General features: G+C 36.1%; 1 protein-coding gene across 2 annotated transcripts in view; it reads left to right on the forward strand.

The window, feature by feature from the left end:
* The window catches only part of ITPR2 (inositol 1,4,5-trisphosphate receptor type 2), a 467,499-nt gene that overhangs the window by 165,936 nt on the left and 280,021 nt on the right, over window positions 1-21,542 (forward strand). For both annotated transcript variants that reach the window (XM_046685544.1, XM_046685537.1), the window contains exons 22-26: window positions 8,410-8,603; window positions 12,104-12,233; window positions 14,213-14,270; window positions 15,714-15,879; window positions 16,940-17,113. In XM_046685544.1, coding sequence (XP_046541500.1) covers window positions 8,410-8,603; window positions 12,104-12,233; window positions 14,213-14,270; window positions 15,714-15,879; window positions 16,940-17,113 — 722 coding nt within the window. The remainder of the gene's footprint in view (window positions 1-8,409; window positions 8,604-12,103; window positions 12,234-14,212; window positions 14,271-15,713; window positions 15,880-16,939; window positions 17,114-21,542) is intronic.

The following is a 21,542-nucleotide window of genomic DNA, read 5'->3' on the forward strand; positions in this document are numbered from 1 at the left end:
TTTTTATGAGCTACTTCTGTATCTCATATATACTTTTATAACTTGCTTTCCATTAGGGTGAATGTAAGTGACATGCCTTATATAAATATGCATGCATTTGAAAGAGAAAAATATTTAGAGCCCTTAATATTCCAAATATATTTTTGTGTCTTCTTTTGTTAATTTTGTAGTTATTTTTTATGTTTTTCCTAGTAGACTTACAAAAGGCTCTGTGACTCTTAGAGTTACTACCTAGATAATTCAATAATAAAAATTCAAGTTTATTGACTGAGAGAATCAAAGTGAGGAGAAAAGCTATGAAAATAGATTCTCTTTCTGGTTTTATACCTGACTCATACCTTGCCTAATATACTATTAGATACATACTTGGCTTTCAGAAATATCTATTGAGTAAAATGCATTTGATGAATGTATGTAAATTGCATGTTTTATATAAATATGTATGCATTTGAATCATAAAAATATTTTTCTAGACCATGACATTCCAAATATATGATTGTTTTTCTTTTATTACTTAGGAACTTATAGTTTGGCTTTCCAAACTTCCGATGAATGGAGATGCCAGTTTATGTTAAAATGCTTGCTGGTATTTTGTTCCTGCAATTTTATTTTAACAATTTTAGTGATTAATACTATACCTTTTCAGTGATCTCTGGTGCACCATCTTAATAGAAGTAATATGATTCAAATATGCATTTGTTAACTGTGTAGGTTAATAAATTTCAGGATTTAATGAGATGATGCATGCATAATTTATATTACACTAAGTCACAAAGTAACTCTATTACTTCTTTATAGTTCTCTCAGTCCTGGGTTATTCACATAAAGTTATAATTCATAAAATTATTTTTGTTATACTTTGTAATTGATTTGACTCAGTAGAGGCAGAAAACTCTGAATCTAGGTTTGTCTGTGTTTCTGTGGCATGTGTCAGAAACAAAGGCATCATCTGTAGTTTTTGGGTTTTGGTTTCCCAAAGGCATCAGCCATACAGTGGGTGAAGCACCTTCCACAATTTGGTGTGGAATTTATTCTTGTTTCATGTTATCTTTAAGCTCTAAGGGGACTCTGAAACTTGGAGAGTTACCTAGGAGGAACTAGGTATGAATGATTCCTGGCGTCTAGGAAGAGCTACTAACATTACCACATTGAGTTACTAGGGCAGAATCATTACCTAGGATGACTTCACAAATACTGAGAACGACTAAAGAGGACCATGTTTTCCTCACCTTCTCTCTACTCCAATTATTTCCTTTAATTATAAATACTGTTTGAGCCTCAGAATCTGATGCCTCAAAGTCTGAATACACTGAGATAGGTTCCCCAGTTCTCACAATTGCTGGTCAAGAGAGTCCACCAGTGACCTACAGTAAAGCACATTATTGGATATTGGAACCCAAACATAGATTTATAGAATGTTAGCCTATAAAGGGGCTGTAGAAATCATCTACACAATATATGAAGTTCAGATCTTCGTATAAAACCCATTACAGATGGTCATCTGTGATCTCCTTGAACACCTGAGTGACCAAGATTTTATTGCTGCAAAAGGCAGATCTTTCTATTTCCAACATCTCCAACTTTTAGGTCTTTTTTGTTATGTTATCCTAAATATACTTCCCTCTAACTTCCAACGAGCAGCCTACTTTTGTTTTCTGGAGCCACGTTGAAATCTGACATCACTTCCACATGTCAGTCTTTCTCTGTTTGAAAATGGCCATTGTGTCACCTAAGTGTCTCCTCTTCTCTGTGTAGTCATCTGCAGTTCCTCTTATGATTCAAATATCATTGATCACTGGTCTGACCAGCACAGAGGCAAGGACAATTATTTTCTCATTCATTCTGAACACTTTACTTTTGTAATGCCATCTAGATGAAAATGAGTGTTTTTGGTAATGATGACATATTGATTCCTACTGAACTTGAACACAACTAAAGTTCTAATTTGTGCTCTGTTCCATCACATTTCCCCCATCATATACTTAAGTTGATTTTATTTGGACCTGAGTGCAGGGCATTTTATATTTTGATTTTACCGCGTTGGATTTAACTCGTTGCTTTTCAGCCTCTTAATGTAGTTTGGGATTTGATGGAGTTATTCTCTATGTTAGTTATCCTTCTTTGTTTCATGTTATCATTGCACTTGAGAAACATGCTATCTCTGACTTCACGAATCACTGACAAAAATACTTACCTGCTCAAGGCAACAACAGAGTAGTAAAGAACTAGAGGCCTTTCTGTGCTTTAACAGTGATTGGTTTACTAGTACTCTTTGGCTATAATCCTTAAACTAAAATCATACCTATGAAACTGTACCATCTTCAGTGTATATACCTATGGTATGATAAATCATTAGAGTGGTTGCTTTTGGTGGTGCTGGTGAGGGAGAGTGTAGAGAGGATTAACTGGGAAAGGGCACAAAGGAGGTTTTCTGGGGTAACGGAGATGTTCAGTATCTGGATGACCTGTGGTTTATATGGGTGTATACCCTTCCTTGTCAAAACTACTGAAATCTTTCATGTAAGATCTGTGCATTTCACTGTATTTAAATTACATCTCAATTATAGAAATAGTATGGAAATTCATTTATTGCTTGGACTATTAACTGTTAAGAATTAAAGATCAGTTTTGCAAATTAAAATCTTGAGGTTTGGAATATTGAAATGACTGTCAGGATTTGACAGTGATGAAATCCAAAATAAGATGTAGAACTCAACCGCTGTTTTGTATGAATTGCTTTTTCAGTTCATCCTTTGAACAGCACTTCTTTAGGGTGTGGGATGGGAAATAATTTTCTTCTAAGCAGTCTACTTGATATTCAAAAAAGATGGATAATAACATTACTATATTTTAGTAATATTTTTTAATAGATTTTGCTTTGTTCTATTTCTAAGCTCTTAGAAACTTGGAATCTGAAAATGGATTATCAACACACTGTATTCAGTGAGTGTTTATTTGTCCATTAAGTATTCTTTATAAACCACTCTTCTGAAGGACTTCTCCTTTTAGAGGCGGTGTTGTGTGTCAATCATGCCACAGTGTAAGAGATTATAAGCTATGATTATGTGATGGAACCACACATTCATTAGTAAGGTGGTAACCACTATAATAGAACATGATGAAATGGAGAAGAGTTGTTTTTCAGAGGTGTAGTGAAAGCAGCCACATGTTCTCCACTTTTCATTTTGAATTAATACCTTATCATTTTATGGTACTTTTTATTCTTCATGACCTTTTTGCACATATTATGTAATTTTATTCTCACAAGAAATTGGGATGTATTTTATTAGGATTAAGATTCTGAACATTGGATGGTGAAGTGACTTGAAAAAGATCACACTACTCTAATATAAATCCTTCATTCCATTCAAAGTCTAGTTCAAAGTTGTATCTCTTTGGTGAAGCTGCCCTTCATTCTCCTCACCCTAAGATAACTTTCCCAATTAAAAAAAATTTCCTAAGCAGTTTTATATACTGCCCATGCTGTACTATTATCATCTCTTCTGCTTTGTATTTGTTCTTAAATTTTGGGGGGACATGTTTTATGTTTTCCCAGCCATATTGTAAATTCTTCTACTTCTTTTGTATCCTGCCACCTCTGAGGTCTCTAATAGAGAGCCAGATGACCATTAGGTACTTAATAAATACTTTCTGAACAAGGGCTGCTCTTAAAATTAAGTTGTGTGATGTAAACAAAGTGCCATAAGTAGTGTGTGGCCTATTATATAATAAGAAATGGTTGGATAAGATCACTTGAGAATAAGGTGAGAAATTCCTTATGTGATTAATAAGTAATTCCACGTTTGCAGTACACATTTTTAGTTAGAATATTTTCTTTCTGCATTTGCTAGGTTGTCTGTGTTCTAGTTTAAAATCTTTGGAAACTTGTAAGGTGATGGTCTATTAGTGAAGCAACATGGTGTGGGGAAAAAGATGCACGTTGACATCAGTTGACCTGAATCTGAGATCTGCCGCTTTCTGGCTGTGTCCAGTGTGATGGGTCCCCCAGCTCCCTCCCCTGCCATGAAGGGTATATATGGCCTCGCAGACTACATGGGATGTGATATGCCCTTGATAAAGGCAGATTCTATGATTTCCCTTATCTCATTGGTATCTATTTTATTAATTTTTCTTTTCTTGTTTTTAAGTAACGTGAAATTGTATATGCTTTTTGAAAAAAAGTAGAAAATTAGAAAAGTTTAAAGGAAAACAAGCAAAAACTCATCTTGCTAAAAGGTGGAGTATGTACCTGTAATGTAATGATACCCACTTTTTTATATGAGCCTTATAAAAAAGTTATTCTTATATTTAATAATTCATTTGTTCATTCAATCTTTTTTTCTTTTCTTCATGCATTAATCTAACATTTATTGAATGGCTACTGTGTGTCAGGCACTATTCCAGCTGTTGGAGATAGAGCAGTACACCAGGCAGAATCACTGTCTTCATGGAGCTCATGTTCTTTTGCTTGTTTGTTTGTTATGAGGGGACATACAATAAACACATAAACAAATATAACTATGATGTGATATGGTGCTAATGCCATGCCTGAAATGTAAAGCAGGAGCATAGATCCAGAGTGATGGCAGTCCTTCTTTAGAGAGGGTGGCCAGAAAAGGTCCGAGGAGGTGACGTTGCACCAGTAATTAGAAAGGAGTGAGGCAGCAAGCCAAGTGACCCTCTGGGTAAGAGATCTCCAGGCAGAGGAATAGAAAGTTCCCTCCAGGTCCAGCACATGGATGGAGTAAAAGCCTGATGTGGACTGGATATGTAGCTATCCAAAATACTGTGATCTAACTTGGAAGTGGGAGAGCTGGTCATCTCTTGTCTTCATAGGGTGTTAAATCTTGATCTTCCATTTAATCCAGGTTGGTAACTGTTAGCCATCACTCTGCTTATATCATTAGCTTCACTGAGGCTTGGATCGTATGTTAATGTTTTTGTTTTCTTTGCATACAGAAAAGTCCTTCTATAACCCAGACCTTCAAACGCTGGGAGGAAGCGCTGCTCCAGAGAATGTCTGAAATAGAAAACTGCTCTAGTTCTGGAGAGTGTAGGCGTTTTCCAGCAAGCAGAGGTTTATAAGGAGCAGGGATGGGAAATAGGAAGACTTCCTGAGTCATGTCTTTTCTGTTTTAAATGAATTATTATAACAGCAGATGCATTTATTCAAATCCAACTATAAAAATATGTTTCAGGGAAACAAGGATGGTTTTTGGATTATCCATCTTTTGGCCTGTATTACTATATAACGTTGAGCTGCCTTTAGTAGTCACAGAACACGTGAATTGCTGTGAACAATTATTCACAGTACTTTTCTAATCAAGTACGTCTCTCATGTCTTATAAGTGCTCAGAAGGTTTTAGAAATGTCTATTTATCTGAAATCTAAACAACTGGAAAATTCAAATTATTGTCTTTATTCTTATGTATTCATAGGAGAAAAGTATTTCTCATAGAGATAACAGATAAAGATGACTTTAAAGAAAAGAAAACACTAATGGACGTAAAATAAATTTCAGTCAAGTAAGAGTCTATTAAATCTCTCACACCTTCTATAAATCCATATAACTGTTAATTGTTGAACCCATGTTTGAAATGACTTTTGAATAGGGAAAAATTAAATTATGGTCAGCACAAATTTAGTGTTATGTAAATTTCTTACTGCTTTCCACTTCTCTGGAATAGGTTATGAAGCTTGGCTCATGGAAACCATCAAAGAGAAAAAGCAATGTATTCCCACTCCATTCCAAGTCACCTTTCCGAGAATGCATTTAGTATACCTGTCTTACTTTCTCTTGAGGGAATTAGGATTAGTAAAAATATCTCTACAGTCATGTAATGAAAGAACCTGAACAGTCCATTTGCTTTTGTTTCTAAGCAATTCCTTCCTTCACACTTCTACTTAACAAAAATGACTCCCCTTTTTTTAAAGCGTCTCAGTATACTTTATACATAAATCCAAATTCTGGTTGCTGGGTTAACATAAAAGACATAGAAAAGCTGAATTTCTAGGGGTTAATTTGTCCAGAGGGTTTATATTATAATACAGTAGGCTTTTCACTGAATCCTTTTTAGTAGTATTAACTAATTATGGTTGAGAAGAGGAATAGTAAGATTTCTTCTTTTGTAATGTTGAGGACTGATTCCCTCTGACTTATATAAAGTCTAGAATTAGAAATTTTTCTGTGGAAAAGTGGATACTGAGAGCCTGGCATATCTGTGATTTATGTGGCCTTTGACTTATGTATTTCAAAGTGTAATAATTCACAAGTTAAGCACTTCTCATCACGACCAAGCAATTCCAGAAAATACAGCATCTCTTAATTTGAGACCTCTGAGTTGGCCATACATGGAGATGTAGGGGAGTTTTGTGGCGACCACGTACCACAGGCATCTAAGGATGTGGTACAACTGAAATGAACCCTGTCATGTCATTGACAACATGTGTTACGTATTATTATGGTTCTGGCCTCTCCATTTTAGTTTCTTGGTGACAGGACCTATATTTGGGGAAAAGAATTGTCTGGGCTAACTTTCTGTGTAATAATCATTTGGATTAAATGATTATTTTCCATGCAAATCTAAATAAGACGCAGACACTGTGGGTGCCAAGGATTTCTGTGTGAATCAAGAGTAAGAATAACAAAGGAGCCTGTTCTGTGTTAGTGGTGAGAAAGCATCTCTTGGAGGCTAACACATATACATACTCGAATCAAGACTCCGATAAATATACTGGTTGAACACTGATGACCCAAAACTATTGCCAACAACCAGATGTCCATGTAGCAAACAGTGCAAGGATTTGGAAATACTCAACTGCTATGGTTGTTTGAGAACTACAGACAATGAAGCATTCTGCCTCAAGGTTATTCTGATAGAAAATGGGGTGCTCTCAAATCCTTTGTCTCGACTTTGTCCAGGCTTGGAAATTACTTTTTGTATATATTTTTTTCTTATCCCCTTTTTTTTGGATTATGCAAGCAGCAGTGTAATAAAAGGTCCTAGACTCTCAGGATGAAAACCCCAATTAATTTCTGCCTGGAAGACGCCACTCTAGAAAAAATGTTTTCTCCTCTGCCTACTCAAGAATGTACTATTTGAGTACTACCCTCTTTTATGTATGCTAATTTCACGTAGGGATGAGATAATGAATTTTAAAAGGCATTTTACCTTTCGCAATGTACATATAGTAGTGGTTACCAATGGCTTGGTGGTAGTTGTGGTCTGTGCACAGGACCATGAAGATGCTCTTGAGTCATCTTTTAAATATTTTCCTTTTCTTTGTTTGTCTTTCAATCCTGTAGGTATTCCCACAGTTTATATTCTTCACTTAGAACTGAGAGTTTTGTCTCATCCCATCTTATTTCTATTTCCCTTTCTCTTGGTTTACACCCTGAGACACTTCGGGAAAGGAAAATTCTTTGCCAGATTCCTAGGCCTTTGTTTGAGGCAAAGCTCCATGAACACCCACGAAGCAGAGACCACTGTTCTGAAAGGAAAGTAGACAATTGTTCTTTTGAATCTTTTGCTTGTTGTAGGAATTTAGAAGTGAGAAATAACAGTCAGGCTGGAGAATGTAAATTGTGGCAGTGTCAGGAGGATCCACTGGTACAGCAACTCGTGGTCAGTGTAGGGAATGAGTACATCGGCAATTTTGTTAGAGGACAGATGATGAGAAGCCAAACTCAAGAGAAGACATAGAAGAGGAGGATGCCTCATTGAAAATGATCATGTTTGTCCCTAATTTCTTTGCGTAATTACCTCAAACTTAATTGCTTTCTGTGGATTTTGAATAATGGTTTTCTATTCAAACTGGATGAAGGAATGGGAAGTGTGTTGGTTGTTATGTGGTTTTTCTCCACAAAAGACTTTCTTTTTCTTAAAATCAAGTCGTAACAATCCTTCTCACAAACTCTTTTCATAAGCGTTATAAAAGCAAAGCTAAAAAATCCTTGGTTTGAGGGTAAGATTAGGACATTAGTCACCATTTAAATGTTTTTATGTAATCTCTGTATCCTCGCAGTTCACTTTATTGTAGAGATTAGTAACCTTCATTTTGCATTATTATAGAAGTTAGAGCCTACTGGTGTGATAATTGCTAGGACTTACTGTGTTCTATAAGGACCTGATTTGGATGTCATTAGAGTTAACAACTCACCCTTGGCATGTCATTTGAAAGCATTTTCTGAGAAAAGTAAACTTTTGTTTTTAAAATCCGCCATTTTGAAATATGTCTGCAGTATCTTAACTTTACCTGCAAGGAAAGAGCCAGAGCGGTGCTGATACTATTTTTTCCTAGCTTTAATACTTTTCCTATCATGTTTTCAGTCTGGTTGTGACCAACTGGATAGTATAGCTGTTTCTTCAGGTGTTGTGTGTGTTGACTGAGGGACTTTTCTCATGCCAGGAAACAATGTCATGAGAACCATCCATGGAGTGGGGGAGATGATGACCCAGATGGTGCTCAGTAGAGGTTCTATCTTCCCCATGAGTGTGCCTGATGTTCAGCCCAGCATCCACCCCAGCAAGCAAGGGAGCCCCACAGAGCACGAGGATGTGACTGTGATGGACACCAAACTCAAGATTATTGAGATTTTGCAGGTATGTTGCATAATGGAAGTGAAGTGACAAATATCTAATTGTGCTTATTGGTTTAACTTCTTGCACTTTTTGTTCCTAATCACTGTGTAGCTGTTCTGGAATGCTCTTGATCTAATTTTACTTCTTTTAAGCTAATGACAAGCCTGGTAAGAAATCTCATCACACTGACACTATTTAACATATTTATTACATTTGTTCATTCCCATTAAATGTATTAATTATGATATCTAACAATTGTAGAGTGCTTTGAGGCTGACAAAACCTCCTTCTTACGTATTTTCTTGTTTAGTATTGACGCTGATTAATTTTACCTTCATTTAAGAAGGATTTCAGAGCAGGCAAAGTTAATGATTGAATTCCAGTCATTCTTTTCCTATTTTTAATTGAATTGGATGTATGATTCCATGTATCTATGTTTACCATTGTAGCAAGAAAGTCAAATAAAATTTTATTTACTATTAACAGAAATGATAATAATTGGTTTTGGTATTTTATATTAGTGACTATCTCTCTTTGTGTTTTTGTTTCCAAGGGGCTAGCAATACTATATATATGTTTTAAAATTAACCTAGTCTAATACCTAGCTCTATGAATTTAAAGAAGATGAGTTATTATTTCATGCCCAATGATTTAGTGACTAAATTTCTCATTACTGTAGCTATGAATTCTTAACATTTTTTTTTTTAAGTTTGGAAAGTAGTTTTATGATACTTTAATTATAGCATTATTCCAGATTTGGAGAATGGAGCTTGGCATTTTCAAGGATCTATTAAGATTCTAGATACAGTTTACTAAGTCTTTCCTCATAACTTAATGTAGACTGAGCTACCCGAAGTGTGTTAGTAGTCCTGGAAGGGTCTGTACCTTTTTATTTTAAAGTAATTAGATTTATAATCAGAAAAAGGTTTCACAGTTCCTCCAGGAATTCCAAAGGCTGAATCCTGAGAAATATTGGCAGGCCTCCCAATACTGCGTTCATGACCCTGAAAAAATCACTTCGTTTTCCTATTCTTAAACTGAGAAAAGTTGTGATCACCTGACCTGTGGACTTAATGAGCCCGCAGCTTAACATCCTCCTCCCCATGGGACACCCTCTAAAATACGTGACCCCATTTAAGCCCACAGTTACAGAAAAGCAGCATTTAAAAAACAACCTCTCACAGCTGAAAACACGAGGAGATAGAGTTACTATGGTGGGGCAGTTTAGGGCTGACTCATTTTCGCTGCCTCTTTTGGCCTCTTTATGTTTCTTGTTGAACCTCTGTTTTCACTCTGATTTTCATGTCTCTGCATGTGGGTCTGATTCACTGTGTCTGTGTTCCTGGGTGCTGCTGTTGAATGTGTTTCTTTCTTAGAACATCTCTTCAAGAATTTCTTGGTAGCCACTTTCCTTGTACAAGTCTCCTGCTTTCTGCCAGCAATTCCTCCTCTCAGGGTCTTCCTCCCTTTTCCCATCATTTCGTGTCTCTCGCTGTTTTCAGTCTTTTTATTTCTCTCTTTCATTATCCCCTTCTATCCGTCTTTGGATCTCTCTCAGCTCTCTTTCTCTGCCTCTGTTTTTGTCCTTCTCTTTCCCCTTTTCCTTCTACCTTCCATTTATTTTTCACAATTAAATATTTTGGAGGATGAAAGTTTTAATTTTGGTTATATTTATAAAATACACTTCTGTGAGAGCTAAACTCTAACTAAAAATTAACAAGTGTTTCATTAATTTGTTTTATTAATTTTTTCTTTACGTAGGTTTAAAAACTATTATATTTAAGCACCTGCTGTCTATCCTCTGCTCCCAGCCTTCTGCTCAAAGCTCCCAAATCCAACGGCCCTTTCTCAGTCCCCTTTTCTCATGATCTGTCTGCTGCTTAAAAATCCCCTTATTAACTAGAATCAGGTCAACCAGTACGTGTTGCGGCACTCACCATATGTTAATAAAAGAGCCTCTTTGGTGTTCGTTTTCCCTCTACTTTCTATGCTCTTCAAAGGCAGGTCTTATATCCTTGGCACCTTTTTTGGACCCTTGGCCCTACCTCAGTACCTGGCATAACAAATGTTTCTTTAACTTAAGTGAACATAGCTGACATGGAGCATGTGTGCTGCCCATAAGGAGCATGGGGGTCTAGCAGAGGAGAGAGAGACAGAGAGACAGAGCGAGTGATTCAACTTTTGACCTGTAGGGGTAAATGGTGTGCTGGGTGAGCAAAAAAGAGAAGAGTTAGTTTGGACTGAGGACCCAGGGAAAGCGTCATTAAAAAAGGGATTTAAGCTGGACCTTGGAGGATATCTCAAAAGCTGGTTATTGTGGGGTGGAGGAGGTGAATATTCAAGGTCAAGTGGACACTGGACAAATGTGAAGAGGCAAGAGAAACTGTAGACGTTCCATCCAGTACTGTTGGAACAGAGACGTGAGAGAGAGAATGAGAGAAAGGGAACAGAAGGAGGAAGGGAGGGAGGGAGAGGGAGGGAGGGGGGGGGGTGTGATACAAGAGTGGCATAGTGAGAGAGAAGGTTAGATTGCACCATGGCGTACCAGGTTTTCTAAAACTTGTGCGACTGTTATTGTTTACTGTCCACATGAGACTCTTTTGAGAGTGTAAGGAACGCTGATGATAATTATGCTGGGACAAAAGGTTAAACCAGGCTTATCTTAGGCAAACTGAGACGGAGGGCAGCCTTGTGTAAAACCAAGTCTCTGTTGTTTCCCTTCTCAACTCAGAAATCTGTAGCACATACTTTTTCCTTCTTTGATCTCCACTGAATTCTCTGCCACGTAATTGAGCCCTCAATAATTTTCTAATTACATTAACAATGCTACATTTTGTTTTCCCAACTGGATCATTGGCTTCTTGAGGGCAGTGGCTTCAAGTGCTTGCATTCTTCATAGTGCCTAGCACAGACAGGAACCTTCTTGGCACTTAGTCTCTGTCAATGCATCAATTACGGAGAACAAGGACAGCTCAAACCCAAGGAAAACAAGGATCAATGAGGCAAATCCATGATATAGTTGGATGTTATTACTCCAGCTGCTCTTGTGTAGCCTAGATCCAGGACTAATTGTGGTCTAGCCAGAATCCACACTATTGCAGCTGAAATCTCAGCCTTTCTGTGCATGAATGAGGGTCGCAGCTGCAGCATTCTCCTCCCAGAGCCAATGGAGACTCTGCAAAGTGCTCAATGAAATGATGTCATTATTACCTCTTCATCTAGACCCATAGGATACCTCTATTTGGAATATTCCAGAGAAGAATCATGGGGACTCAAGTTTTCTTCTTTCCAAAAACTATTTTTGGATTTTACTGACATTGACTAATGGAAATGTATCACTTTTCTTAGTCTTTAACCGATGAACACGTATGAAACTAGACTGTTGAGTTGACCAGTAACCGTTCTAACTAGTTCATGTGAAATGTTGATAGTTCTGTTGTTGTTAGTGTCTTGTAATGAATTGTATTTTTAAACACTATGCTATTAAGAGAAAATTATGTTGTTTCTAACGTTTCTTGTAGTTTATCCTGAGTGTCAGACTAGATTATAGGATCTCATATATGTTGTCGATATATAAGAAGGAATTTGGAGAGAACAATGAAAATGCTGAAACGTCTGCCAATGGCTCTCCAGATACGTTACTACCATCAGGTATCTCCTTTGTGACAATATTTACTCTTTGTATTTTATTTTCCTGAGAACTTGAAAGTACCTTTTGTAGTTTAAAACACAGTGGTGTTTCTATGAGACAAAAATGTAGAAATAATCTCCACAAATGACATGAAGGAACGGAGACAGAGCATTAAATAACTTGCCTAGAATGGCAGGGAAGATATTTGCTGTTACTTGGTTCTAAGGCCTTTGAATAGAGTTTCTTCTGTACTCTTCACAACTCTATGAGGTAGAGGTACTGTTTACTGTGCCATTTTTTAGATCAGAAAACCAAGGTCAGGGGGGTTTAAGTTGCTAAAGGTCATGAAAGTAGTGGAGCGGGGATTCCCCCTGAGGTCTCTCCAGCTCCAGAGTCTGAATCTTTTAGGCATTCTGCCATTTTGGTGAAAATCCAAGGAAAATTTTTCTGCCTGGGTCAAAGAGCAGTGGGACATGCAGCCGCTGAGAGGGAAGCTATTTTGTAGGAAGGCATTGCCCAACCCAGGAATAAAGACATGGCATTCCCCAAAGTTCTGAATGTGGTTGTTCATTTTCTTTTGTGTGTGTGTGTTTTTGCTTTGCAGGGTTATAAACTGGAACTATATTTCAATTTTCACACTTAAAAAGAATAAGAGTGAAGCTACTCTATCTTTGAGTGAAGGAGCATAACAATGAAAGAGAGGAAAATAATTGTAAAGATTTATAGAAAGTGCCTAATGAAATCTAAGAAATATAAAATTACCATTTTTCTGGATAGATCAGGCCAGTCATGGCAGGCTGGAAACTATGTCGTATTAAAGATTTAGCCAGTTAGGATTCTTCTTCCAGGGATAGGATTTGTACACAGATATAGAACTTTCTTCCAACTGCAACCACTGTGACAACGTCAGGAACTCTCTTCTTTGTCCATCAGTCACTTCGACAGGAATGACTCGGTGTTTGTAAGTGTGTAGTTAGAATGGATGCTGCACCAGATGTCCCTTTGTCTGACTCGGCACCATCCGAAAGATGGCATGCTTCTACAGAGTTCAGCTTGCCTAAGCGAGAAGTCACTTCTGGTACATTTGCAACAGTGTTGTTTTCATGCTTCCCAGAAGTGTAGAACCCCAAAGGGCTATTTTCGGGAATGATGCAGCAGAACCAGAAAGTCTTGTTGGCAGTTGCACTGACAGTAGCGTAAAAATTATTGGCTCTCAGAAGCCAGACTTCTGGAAACAGGAGCTCTAAGTGTCAGTAAAGGACGAGAGGGAAAGTCTAGGGGCACCCCCAGAAAACCAGTTCTCTCTGATTTTACCTGATCTCTTTCATTTGTTGTATTCCTAAGAGAGAGCTTTCTGGGAGAATTCTTTTTCTGTTTTTATATCTTGCTCTGTTTTCTTTCTATGCTTTGGAGATGAGAAATTTGTGTACTTATTATTTACACATGTTATTTTAAAGGTATCTTCAAAATGTTAGTGGTGGGGATGGGTGAAGAATAATGACTGGTTCACATAAAAAAACAATTAAGTACCCTGTCCACAGGAAGAAGGGATGGAATTTTAGAAGTAAGCTTAGGTAGAAAGACCATGTTTGGAAGTGCCATATAGTAACAGCGTGCATTATAGGTATGTTTTGATTCTTTTAAAAACATTATCCTTCCACGGCCTCACCCATTTAAATTGTATGTAGTATGTATGTATATGTGTGTGTGTTTGTAGTTGATGCATTTATATACATGCTTATATAGATGAGGCAATGTTGTAAATGGTGATTTCTGATCTTTTAAGTATATCTTTGACTATAGCAATATATATTTAAAAATGTAAATGTCAATTTAATATATTGATATCTAAGTGGAACCATATTGTGACTCTTTAAACTGTTAATTGACTTTTGGTGCCATAGAGAAATTGGCATGGTGGCATGCTAATATTAATATAAATATCATGACTCCGGATTATGATGAGGTAAAGAATGGATTTTACCATTTATCTTTGCAGCTATTGTTCCTGATATAGATGAAATTGCAGCTCAGGCAGAAACTATGTTTGCTGGAAGGTATAGTAACATTTGTGTATCTTTATCTTGTGAATAAGATTTTACTTAGAATTTTATTGATACTTTGTTATTGTTCACTTCCCTATATCTATTTAATTTTAGATCCTTTATTGTTGCCAACATAAGAGAAGCTGATCATTTACTGTAGAAGAGAAAGCATAGCTTTTCTTTAGGTGAGGTAAAAAAAGGACAAGAGAGATGACATCAGTGTATTGAACTTTTCCCCGAATTCTTTGCTTTTCTTTCCTCAAATAATGACAGCCCACGACTGCCTTTTAACTGCCCTGATGTGAATATCGCTGCATCTTACAAAACATTGCCTCCCTGAATCTGAGAAATTTGAGGCAAGAAAGTAACTTCTTTCAACATTATCTTCAACTTTATATGTGAGAAATAAATCTATTTTCTGCCAATTGGAAATATCTATAGTTAAAGAAAACGAAATGCCTCTGGCATGACTACCCTTTTCTGGTATCAGGAGCTCTGCCAGTTATTGTTTTTAAGTTTCTTTCTTTTTCAGAAATGAAACTAATAGCAGTCAAAATGAAAAGTAAAAATAAATAAATAAATAAAATGTCTAAGCTGCAAATTATTGATTTTCCAGGGTTCATTTTTATTACACATTTGCCATGAGAACCTAAACAAACTTCTATACTAAGCCTTTTGTTGCATTTTCTTTGGTTGACGAGACAAACAAGAATGAAGAATCAAGAAAAAATGAAGGGATTTTTGTCTCTAGTGAACATTTGGTTTAGCTTTGTTTTTGTATTGTTTTGCCAGTTGTGTTGTTGTTGCTGTTGTGTTTTCCTATTCAAGTATTTCATTATTCCTGAGAAGAGAGAATAAACCAGTGTGTGATTGTCACCTTAAGATAAATGGACCTTTTGTCCAGTGGAATCTCGCTCAGATTTTGACTGTACCAAACACACAAGACTGCTCTGGTGATGGTTGTGTGCGTGTGTGTGCGCACACACTGTCCTTCCCCAGCGCCTCACCACCTGTCCTGGAGAGTTCTCTAGGGCTCTGGAGAAAGTCACTTGTTGGTGTACATCCAACCTAGTATATCTCCTCAATAATCACTTTTGGATTTATTTGGATTCTTGTTTTTATCTATGCCTAGGTGAGCAGACCAACTCATTCTGGTTTGCCTGGTACTTTCCCAGAGCAAGCACTAAACGTTCCTCATCCTGGGAACCCCCTTGGTCTTGGACAAACAGGGACAGTTGGGTGACTCTGCTTTTATGGACAAACACAAGCTTTTCTTTGTGCTTTGTTTCCTTATCAGCTAGATGAGGAAAGAAAAGAGTAAAAAATTTCTTCCTTTTTACTTTCCAATTTGGGAAAAAAGTGATACAGCTTTAAGAACATATACACAATTTTACCCATTTATGAGTAGATTTTATGTAAATATAAGTTATTTTAGGATTATTTTTGGTTTTACAGAAGGGAAAAAAATCCAGTTCAACTTGATGATGAAGGAGGCAGGACGTTTTTACGAGTCCTCATTCATCTGATCATGCATGACTACCCTCCTTTGCTGTCAGGAGCCCTGCAGCTACTGTTCAAGCATTTCAGCCAGAGAGCAGAAGTTTTACAGGCATTTAAACAGGTAAGATTGGTAGCCCTCGATGGTTCCATAGCAGAAACTCTGAAAATGTTGTTTATATCATGCAACCTGACTTCATGGTTGCAGAGTTAATGAGACTGTGCGGCTCTTCCTGGGGACACTTTCTATTTTTAAAGACAGATATGGCCTTGTCTTATGCCAAGACATGATCTGCTTTAGAGAGAGTTCCCCACAAGTGATTTTCAGGTAGTATCTTTAATGTAAATGACAGGCAGTAAGATTTAGGAAGGTACTAGGGGATAATACCCATATTAGGAATTTTGTTGCCGCTGCTCTTATTTTGATCCCAAATCTTACTGGTAGATTTGGGTAGGACAAGCAGTAATGCTGAAATCAATGTTTTGTGATTGAAAAATGTATAAATCCAAAGGAAAGGAACTGTTAAGGATCTAATCTTTTTCTTTGTCTTCTTTGAATAAGACGTCGTTCTTGAGGCTGTTAATGAAGAATACCTAAGTGCTTACGTGTATTGCACTAAAATTTATTTTATTTAATAGGGCATTGGTCTCCATTAGGAAGTTTTCCAAGAATATGTTAAAAATATGAAATAATTAAGAGGACTATTATATAAATACATATAATTATGCATATATTTGTATATGTCATATATAGAAATTAAAATAAAAGTTTATATCATGAAGTTTAGATTGTATCTATCAATAATTTTCTTCCACTTATTTTTATGTTTCTCCCTTTTCAAACAGATAGAGTCTCAGAAAAAATTAACTTTAGCAGTGATATTAGAGTTAGGGTATCTTTTATTTTAAATTACTCTTTAGCGCTTTGAAAAGCTTTGCTAAGGCTTACTTTTTTTAAAAAAATAGTTCTTCATAGCATATGAATATATTGTGTGGAGTTCACAGTACTTCCAGGTAAGTTTTCATGGTCAATTTACATCTAAAATATTAATAAATATTCTAGAAATATTAAACTGCAACTAAGAGACAGGTATGTTAAAATACTTGGGATTTTAGACATAAATGAAATAGTAATACAGCAAGTTCCGAAAGTAAGTTAAGGATTGAAATTCTTCTGTTTTCAGGTGCAGTTGTTGGTGTCCAATCAAGATGTAGATAACTACAAGCAAATCAAGGCAGATCTAGACCAGCTTCGACTAACTGTAGAGAAATCTGAGTTATGGGTTGAGAAGAGCAGCAACTATGAGAATGGAGAAATGGGTGAAAATCAAGTAAAAGGTGGTGAAGAGCCAATTGAGGTTTGTTTGCAAGATCTATTTTGAAGTAATCCAAACAATAACTTTTAAATCATGTGCACTACAGTCAAAATTGTTTATAAAGAAAAGTTTTGTTCTGAGTCACCGGCATAAAATTTTCAGTCGTCAAGTCAATCAACTCCATAAACCTGTACTTTGGTTATTCTTGTCAATTGCTGCCACTTCTTACCTCATCTACCTACTTTTTCACTCTTTCTCCTTTCTACTGCAAATCCTATAATCCAGGAATCAGGACAATAAGAGGCAGAGAAATGGAGAAAAAAGGAATGGGTCCTAAGCCTAGACCTGTAAAAAGAAGTGAATTTTTCTTGTCACCCTTCACTGTGCTTTGTATTGCCAACCTGTAAATCATTCCTTTCATTATTGCACATACTTATACAATATTTAAAAATACCTAAATGGAAGGACAATATACTTTATTGCAGTATGAAAATACCAGAAATCTCTGTTTGATCTAAAGAATGGTAAGATGGTCATCATAAGTCTTCCGTTATATTGGTTTTAGTTTTCAGTGGGTTAATTAGTTGCTGTTTTCCATTTCACTAAATAGTAAATAACCATTTAAAAATTTTTAAGCAGTGTTTTAGTGGTAATACTTAGATAAGCAGACCAGTGCCAACGTTGTAATTGATAATATATTAAGTTACTTAAATGTGTATCTAGTGTTTTATTCAGTTGTTTTTTAATCTGCAGGAATGTGGACTATTAGAGGGGTTTACCTACCTGAACTGTTCTCTTTGTTGGAATGCCCAGAATATTTTGTAGTGGAGGGTGATGATAGAGTAGGAGATAATTAGTCACCAAAATGCTGAAAAGTTCCAAAGGGAAGTTCAACTGGTGGCTTACTGCTTCTACTTATCTCAGGAGTAATTACCACTAATCTATGCAAAATCTTTTACTTACTCTTTCTGACGCAGATCTTTTTGTTGATAAGTTCCAGGCTTTTTAATATAAGATTGCACTTTCTGATAGAATATTTAAACATATTAAGAGATATATTATGCCTTCACAAGTTTAGAATACCTCTTCTTTTTGCAAATACATATTTGCACATATTTTAGAGAATAAATATAATGCTGCTTCCCCTTTCAGAACATTTCATTTTTTAAAAAATAGAGAATAGCTGTAAACCTTAGGAAAATGCATTATGCTCTGTGAAAGTTTGCAAAAAAAAAAAAAAAATCACCTAAGAGTATAGATGAGATGTTCCATGAAGAATGTTAGTCACCAGTCTACAGTTCAAGTTCTGAGTCACTGAGAGAAAGTGGAGAAAAGAACTTGTATCATAGTGTATACCCAGGGCATCCTCTGGGCAGTTTAATAAACAGTTTGCATTGACGTAAGAAAGAAGATGCATAAGTCGTCTGATTGAGGATGTCTTAAAGATAAAACTGCGTTAATATGGGTTATAAAACTATTTTTCTGGGGACTTCAGATGAATAGAAGCCAATGAAACTGGAATTTATTTATTTATTTATTTGTTGAGTTCACGATTTATCAGTTCAGGAAATGGTAATTTTAGGGGCTTCAAGCAGGAAGTGATTTAATATAAGGAATTAAATTTTTGGAAAGTCTAGAGGAGTACAGTTTGGAGGCTGCCCCTGGACTATTGATTTCAAGGTCAAACAATCATAACTACAATTCAGAGGGCGAGAAGCTGCTTTAGCTGCTGCCAACACTACTGCTGCCACCACCACTGATCACACCTTAAAAGCATGTGACTAGACAATGGAACACTCATATCTATTGGGATTTGCTTTTCACCCCTCACAGCCACAGGAAGATGGCCTTGAATGGATAGGGTGTTAAGAGCATGGGTTTTGGAGTCAGACACTGCGGAATTTGCCATTAAGCATGTGTGTGACTTTAGGCCACTTATTTTAATTCTCTAAGTTTTATTTTTATTGTCTGTTCCATGGACATAATAATAGTAACTTAGCTCATAGGATTACTGTGAAAATTAAGTGATCACACTCTGTGCTCATGGCATGTCAGTTACTATGGCTTCAGTGGGAGAATATAAGCAATAAGGTGACATTATTTACATACAAGTCAAGAAGTAAGGCTCCAACTTGAATTAATTTATTGTCTCAATGCGGTCATCATGGACCAATGGATTTAATTCTGAGACTGATCTTTCTCGTGGTTGCGTCATGACAGCAGCATCCTAGACATCATACCTCTGCATAACACCACTAAGAAAGAATATCTATGCCTTTCTGGTCCCCTGATGTTTGGGATAAAGAATACCTTTTCCAGGCATCCCTCAGTAGATTCTGTCTTGTATCTCCTTGGCCAAAGCAAGGCCACATATTTACCTCTAAACCAATGGACTATATGATTTGTTTAGGCTAAATAAAAGATGGTCCTCAAGCTAGGATACCCTCCGCTAAGTTACATGGGAGAAAGAAAGATGGCAGAACAAAATCAGAATCTGCTAGCAAGGAAGAACGAAGAAAGAATGTTGGTTACAACCAACAGTGTCTGCCAAAGTCAGCAGTCAGTGAATGTTTATTATGGTTATTATTGTTTCTTATGTGAAACATATTGTGCTGTTTACTATGATGGATCTGGAATTATGAAATCTTAGAGTTAAAAGATGCTTGTAGAGCTATCAAGTCCAATTCCTATGTGATATTTATCTTCTCTCTAAATAGCTCACCTAAGTGAGATATTTCTTAAAACAAAATAAACTTCCATGATGGGAAATTCACTACCTCCTGATGTAGCACATTCTATTGAAAATAATGTGCATACAGCATGAGAAATAGAGTATTTCCATTGAGAAGTTCCTGTGGTGCCTCCCTGTGTCCCAGAGAAAACCATTATCATGAGTTTATGTTAGTAATTTTCTTGCTTTTCTTAATGGTGTCTGTATTTCTAAAACATAAGAAATATATGAAAAATATTTCATTTAGTCTGTTTTATATATGTTTTTGTCTTCCATCCTTATTGATGTATAGCTGCAATGCATTCATTTTTCTCTAATATATATTACATTGAATGCACATGTTTATCTAATTAATTGTAGACAGACATTTTCATTCTTTACAGTTCTAGTACTTTAAAAGAAAATTTGCTACCAAAAGCAATGCTACCTTAAAAACTTTTGTAGGTCACCTGATGCACAAGTTTAAGTGATTCTTCAGGGTATACATTTGTGTGAAAAACATCTAGGGTATTCACCTTTACCCAATAATGCCTGTTGTCTTCTAAAAACCAAGTGGCACTCAGTTCAGCAGTATATGAGACTTCTCGTAGCTCCCCAGCCTCATGACTGCTGGTTTTCTCACTTTTCCATTTTTGATAATTGGGTGTGTTTTATATATTATCTCTGTTGGGATTTTAATTTCCTGAATTACTTGTGAGGTTGAGCATATTTTTATATGTTTATTGGTCATTTCACTTCCTATTCCAGTTCAGATTAAGTTAAATTCTGTATGGGTAGGTAGTTAGGTCCAACCAATTCATGTATACCTACTACTAAGGTTAAAAATATGGTGATGAAGACAATCTTTTATCTATTCTTTCTTTTTTTCTTGGTTTATAGTGTTGGGAAGATTCTCCAGTACAATGTTGGATAGATGTGGTGATGATGGACATCTTTGTCTTGCTTCTGATTTTAAAGGGAATGATCTTAATATTTCACTACTGAACATAATGTTTGTTGTACACTTTTTGATACTCTTTATCAATTGAAGAAATTCCTTTCTATTCCTAGTTTCCTTTTTTTAACCATAAATTGTTATTGACTTCAATTAAATGCAGTTTATGTGTATATCAAGATTGTTGCTTTTCCAACAAAATGGCAATAAGTATATATTTATCAATAGCTACTTTAAATGTCAGTGGACTAAATGCTCCAGTCAAAGGCATAGGGTGGCAGATTGGATAATAAAACAAGACCCATATATATGCTGCATACAAGAGACACACTTGAGACCTAAAAACACTCACAAACTGAAAGTGAAGGGATGGAAAAAGATACTCTATGAAAATGGCAAGGAAAAGAAAGCTGGGGTAATAATACTTATATCAGACAAAATAGACTTTAAAACAAAAACTGTAACGAGACAGAGAAGGGCACTACATAATCATGAAGGGAACAATCCAACAAGAGGAGATAACACTTAGAAATATCTATGCACCCAACATAGGAACACCTAAATATATAAAGCAATTATTAACAGACATAAAAGGAGAAATAGACAGTAACACAGTAAGAGTAGAGGACTTTAACACTCCACTTACACCAGTGGATAGATCATCCAAACACAAGATCAATAAGGAAACATTGGCCTTAAATGACACATTTGACCAGATGGACTTAGTGGATATATATAGAACATTCCATCCAAAACAGGCAGAATACACATTCTTTTCAAATGCACATGGAACATTCTCCAGGATT

The sequence above is a fragment of the Equus quagga genome, chromosome 1 (assembly GCF_021613505.1).
Source record: "Equus quagga isolate Etosha38 chromosome 1, UCLA_HA_Equagga_1.0, whole genome shotgun sequence".
In the NCBI taxonomy this organism is placed as follows: domain Eukaryota; kingdom Metazoa; phylum Chordata; class Mammalia; order Perissodactyla; family Equidae; genus Equus; species Equus quagga.